Source organism: Pteropus medius, unplaced genomic scaffold (genome assembly GCF_902729225.1).
Source record: "Pteropus medius unplaced genomic scaffold, Ma_sr-lr_union100, whole genome shotgun sequence".
NCBI classification, from domain to species: Eukaryota; Metazoa; Chordata; class Mammalia; order Chiroptera; family Pteropodidae; genus Pteropus; species Pteropus medius.
Window position 1 is genome coordinate 45,507,010 of NW_024340849.1, and position 6,000 is coordinate 45,513,009.

Sequence of the window (6,000 nt, forward strand, 5' to 3'; positions counted from 1 at the left end):
GGTGAAGTGACTTACTATCCCAAGTCACTGAAAGAGATTTGGTAGTAGACCTGGGACAGGAGTCTGAGCAATTTAGATGCCAAATCTAATAATTTTTTAGTGCTAAGGCTCCAAAAACTATGCTTCTGGCTACAACTTTTTGAGCAAGCTAAGGAAAGGGAAAATAGAGAATCAAAGTCTTCAACTATAAAACCCCAAGCTAGGAGCCATATGAGAAAGCAGACCTAACAATGACAAAATGAAAACTCGCCCACAAGTTTCTAAACATAATGCGAGTTGCTTCTTGTCACAGCTCACTGTTAATTACAGATATCTATCTGAACAGAGCAGCCCATTTGATGGGAGAGATTACATCAGATGTTACATTTCTCTAACGCAAAAGCAATTTATTGTCTTGAATGCCGAAGTGCTGGAAAACAGGTCTTGTATACTTACAGGGTTGCAGTTATTTTATTAGAAAATAATAAAGCGGGTGTTGAGCTTGGTGAGACTAAGTTATTAAATGCCTTCTATCATATCGATATATGCAAAAAGATGTTAGGTAGTTGTTCTCTATTTCAAATGCATTTTATTTCTAAAATTATAGAATTTAGGAATAAAAAAGTACTTATCTATAAAAATTGACATCACAAACAAAAATTCTCATGCTTGGAGGTATTTTCAAAATAAAAATGTACAGTGATTTACCCAAGACTTAATTGTGGCTCTTTGAGACAGAAGGTTGTTTGAGCAGATGTCTGATGCTTCTCAATTTTATAATCTATGATCAAAGCACACAGTATAAGACATAGCAATATGAGCACTTCTTTTTAAGGGTTAAAGATATAACCAGGTTTCTATTAGTAAATAATGCGCATCATATCCTTTGCAATGATAAGACTGACATCACAAACTTATCCATCCTTGATGTGTATGTAAATTCTTTAAGCACTTCTCAGATGTTATGAGAATAACATACAATGTTTTAAATCGTGGGGGCATATTACCTTCCAAAGCAGCCATGGCACTCTCCTTCTCTTTCAATATAGTTCCATAGACCAATCGATTGTCCATTCAAGAAGGCCTCCCCCATGCAGCCTTTGAAATGAGTGACCTTCACAGCAGGAGACTTCTAATGTAAACAAACAAACATAACCCACATGAATTTGATGAAAGGAATAAATTCTCTAAGTGCATGAAACTCTTCCCTAAAACCTCAAATCTAACAGAACCAAATTGTGAGAAAACAAATTCCAAAAAAATGGCCAGATGTAATCACTAGATTTCTTTTTGATTACAAAGTTGAATCCTACAATGGGTGACAACTGGACAGGATCTTAAAGGTCATCTTAGTTACTAGGGTTGCTGGAGAAAAGCCTCTTTTTCAGATGAGAAACAGAGAGGCCCAGAAAATGTGGTCAGTGTTAAGGACCGGGCTGGCACTGAGACCCTCGCTCTCACGTGAGAACACTGAACCAAGTCCATGTGACTCAATGTTATTCAGTGATAAGATAACTGATAGGATAAAATAAATATGATGGGCTCTTTCGCTAAACACTAATTAGTTATTAGTCTACGACTAGAGTTAAAATAGGGATAAAGGGAATTTACAGAAATTAATGTGGAATATTAAATTTCCTGTTTCATCACTGAAAGAGAAACTCAAAGAGTAAAATGAACCATTGACTTCTTTTCCATTTACACTATTTATTAAGTATGAAGCTTTACCCTACAAAACCAACCTCTCTGCAGATAAACTGTCATTAAGCAAAATAACAGAAGCAAAAAAATCTTCATCTGCCTGGGATATACTTAACAATTTAATCATATTAATTTTTAAATTAAAGTATATTTGACATATAACATTGTGTAAATTTATGTATTAAGTTTACATATAAGTAAAATCAGCCAATAAGTCCTGTTCAGATGAATGTTCAAATGTTACCTTGATCTGTCCTCCAAGCCCTCCAACAAACATTAGTGTAGAGTTGTTTATATCCAGCACATTTGCTGTTCCTGGGGATTTACTTGTTTTTTGTGGTGGCTTTTGAGTTGTACTCATTTCCTTTACAGTCAATGAACCAATGTTTCCAAATCTAGGGGTCACGAAAAATTGCAGAAAGAACACTTTCAGAATCGCAAGTCAGTGAACACACACACTCCTGGTGCATACACAGCCTCCATCTGCTTCTCCCCGTGTCCTCTGCAACAGCCTCCAGCTGGTCTCCCTGCTTCTAGTCCTGTCCACCAAACCCTGAGTTTACTCTCCAGAATCCTATAGAGTGTTCTAAAACATCCATTTCATCATGCAAAACAGTCATGGATCATGAGTTAAACTGTATTTGAAATGGTCTACTGTTTTCGATATCACCCTAGTTTTATAGAAAACAAAGCAAAAGACAAAAATTCCCCCAAACACACCATCAACAACAAACCATAATATTATGAAAAAGTAGGGAAAAAGAAGACATATCTAAAACTGCTTAAGACTAGTTACCTCTAGAGAGGGGCTTTAAAAGGAATAATTTTGCTTTGGGTCTGAATTTTAAGAAAACACATTCCCTACTTGTATCCTTGTCTTCTGTCCTCTTCTCCTTGCATTCCACTGTCAGCCACACGGAATTTCTACCAAGCTGCATTTATTCCCATTTAGTGGGCTGAAACATTTTACTGAGCTTAGACCTAACATTCTAGAAGTAACATCAGCTTTTAACTTTTTTCTTCTTTTATTGTTGGTTTTGAGAACAAAGTTTATTTCTTCTGTAATAAGAAAAAAAAATACCCTTATTTCTACAGTCAATCTAAACCAAGCCTTTTCTCACTATAATCTGACTTCCCAGAAGTTTCAAAGATTACTATATGATGTTACAAACATGTAATTATTTATAAGATACAGTTAAAAAAAGAGAGATGTTTGGAGAGAACTTTCTCTACTACCTGGTCACGTAGATACTGTGCCATTTGTTGTCATCAATTGGAAAGTCTGGAAATTCCAAACGTGCTGACCCGGAGCCCACATCCCAGAGCAAGACCACTTTCCCTCGCCGCATCTCCACTGCCAGGAAATCAGACTGGGGTGTAGGGGCGTGGGTTGGTGTGGATTTACATGCCAGACTGCCTGCATGACTACTAAAACACTTTTAAAAATCCTACAGCATTTTTTCTATTCTTAAAAAAGCAAAACCCCCCAAAAACTATCCTTTTTCATCTTTCAACGCTCCCCTCCCTAGAGCTGGAGCATGACTCAGAGTACTGGGGACAATGGCCGCCCTTGGCCATTAATGCCCCACCACCTTTGCCCTGCATGACTCTCCACAATGCCTCCTGTAACGTTCCCCAAGAAAATACGCTGGGGGTCACCAGCATTCCACAGGGTGCATGAGGGGGAGGCGTAGCACTTGTGTGTTTGCTTGGTCTGAGAAGACAATGAATAAATGAATGTGAAAAACACAGTAAGACGGGAGCCATCAAATCACTCATCAAGGGTTGTATGTGTTTTGCACCTTATCTTCCAAGAAGACATTTCAGATAATATCTGTGCTTGCTAATATTTTCTGCCCTAACATACCCAAGGGTTCTGACTCATTCTTGCTGGCACAGACACAGGTATCAACAGCCTTCCACTGGGGACGGGCCCTCTGAGAACCACTGTAATTGAGGTGGAAAAACCTGGGTGAAGTCTGACAACTGTGATATGGCTTAGGATGCAGCCTCCACTCCTGGTAATGACCACAAGATTTATTTTATAGACCCCAAACTAAACTCAGTGGCCTCACAGGTCATAGAAGGCCTTACAGAAAGTTCGTTGAAGCCACAGCTTGTAATTAAGATAGCAAAGGAAGGCATCTTTACTTCCTAATTGTCACTTTCCTTCTCACAGGTATTCGACTTTGTGATTTGTTTATTTTTCATCTAATGCTACCAGCTTAGTAAAAAGTTAGTTCCCTTAAAAGAATTAGTGATTTCACCAAGGCCCTATTTTTTCATCAAAAAAGTGTCAATTCAGAAAATATACATGTTCATAAGAGACTCATTGTTCCTTTTTGCCAGTCCATACTCACGTTGGTGCTGCTCCCAAGGTAAAAGAGAAGGTTATCAGGTTCACTTGTCTTAACATCCAGTGTTAAGGTGTTATAGTTAGTAGAAGAAATTCGAGGCTGGTAGGCCCGGATACAATCTCTGTCTGCAGACACAGCAACTTTAATCTGTAGAAGGAAAAGAAAATTGTCCCAATCATTTAGCGACGTACTCTGGAAGTGCTCCAGGAGTTCAAAAGTACTATGCCGTGATGGACTTCCATTGTTGGGCAGGTTTCCTCTCTTGATAATACAAAATGCTTTCTGTTTCATAAAGTGATAAATCAAATCATGATGAAATTATTTTATTTGGTAAAATATTTAAATATGGAAAGGTCAGTCTTGGAGTTTTAAAAGAGTGTATTATGTAGGAAACTGTCTACTTTATGTGAGATTTAATTCCCTAAAGACAAGCAGCAGCTTATCCAAATCACTCTGGAATCCTTACCTGATACAGAGAGGATATCTGATGATTATTTCTATTTATTCTTTCTATTTATAGAAATAAATAGTAAGAAATTAATAGAATTAAATAGTAATCTATTTATTCTTTCATCAAATATGTATAAAGCATTATTGCACTTATTGCATATTTTTCTAAGCAATTATTTATACATATATCTTACAGTTACCTTCCAGATAATAAGTTTGTATTAACCAGAACATTTAGAACTATCCATTGGGCTTACATTTATTTGGTAACTGTAACTAAAATAGATGGAAGCCAGATCTCATGTAAACCTACAGCACTTTTCCAAGCGACGGTTGAGGGGGTGGCAGGGGGTGGGGGTGGATCAAACAGCTCAGAACTCCTTTATCTTGGCTAGAAAGCTTTAGGTGGATAAACATTAGACCAGAAATCACATTTATTGTCTAGAAGTTTCTAGTAGCATGATAATTGCATATCCTCTCAAAAGTCTTTTTATTTCCCTGAAATACCTCTCCTTTAGAACACAACCAATGCCATATACTGTAGATGGCTAGAAAACATTTTCTCAAGTTTGTGCTTTTCTGAGTGTCAAGTGTTTTATGCATTTAATGACCTGGATTTGTGCAGCATTTGTACATATACAAACTCTTGTCAGACTCCGAGACCATGAGACCCATACTGTACAAACATTCTAAGAGCACTGGATTATTAAAACCAACTTGGCAAAATGATGGCAATAACACTATATGCCACCAGAGAAACTAAGAGTGATGTTAACGCTTAGACGAGGTGTTCTAAACAATTAGCTAATAGTTATAAATTTATAAATCTAGACTATAATTACAAATCTCCACAAAGACATGGAGATCTCTTTGCTAACAACATTTTGCAACATGTTGAATAAAAACAGAAATGAAAGAAAATAAGACTAGTTAAATATACTTAAGGCTTTAAGTATACCTAAGACAAGGCTGTGAAGAATCTGGGATTACTGAAAGCTGGTCAGTAGAGGTTTCTAGGGGACCTGGTATGACCAGAAAGTCATTTCTACAGGAATTCTCTGGGACTTGGGGTTACCGAGAGCCTGCCTCAGTAGGGAGGAAGGCTGGATGTTACTGAGAGCCGCAGGGCCCCACACTTACAGAAGCTGCTTGTTTCCGGGCCTGGTTGATCAGCAGTTTAATTTCTGACAGGTTTCTGCTTAGGTTCTCTTCTAATATCTTCAAAGGCTTCAACCGATCAAATAAAAGGTTGGCTTGCGTTTCCACATCTTTAACTTTTCTTCCAGCTAATATAGCTAACAAATACAAGGTGGCAAGAAAGTTGTTGGGATGGGGGACAAGGGTACAAGAGAAATTAACTGGTCATTACTAATACACTGGATAAAATAGAATAGCTTAATAATCAAATCCTTGAAGTTTTTCATACACATATGAAAAATGCACCAGCGACATGCATTACCAAAGGCCCTTCTCTTTATAAATGCAAATCCAGATGTTAGTGCATTTTTTTTTT

At 37.4% G+C, this 6,000-nt stretch overlaps 1 protein-coding gene across 3 annotated transcripts in view; it reads right to left on the reverse strand.

Moving 5' to 3' along the window:
- The window catches only part of LAMA1 (laminin subunit alpha 1), a 143,685-nt gene that overhangs the window by 25,354 nt on the left and 112,331 nt on the right, over positions 1-6,000 (reverse strand). For all 3 annotated transcript variants that reach the window (XM_039845833.1, XM_039845828.1, XM_039845837.1), the window contains 5 exons: positions 5,628-5,782; positions 4,041-4,184; positions 2,917-3,050; positions 1,925-2,075; positions 987-1,111 (listed from right to left, as the gene is read on the reverse strand). In XM_039845833.1, the coding sequence (XP_039701767.1) occupies positions 987-1,111; positions 1,925-2,075; positions 2,917-3,050; positions 4,041-4,184; positions 5,628-5,782 (709 nt within the window). The remainder of the gene's footprint in view (positions 1-986; positions 1,112-1,924; positions 2,076-2,916; positions 3,051-4,040; positions 4,185-5,627; positions 5,783-6,000) is intronic.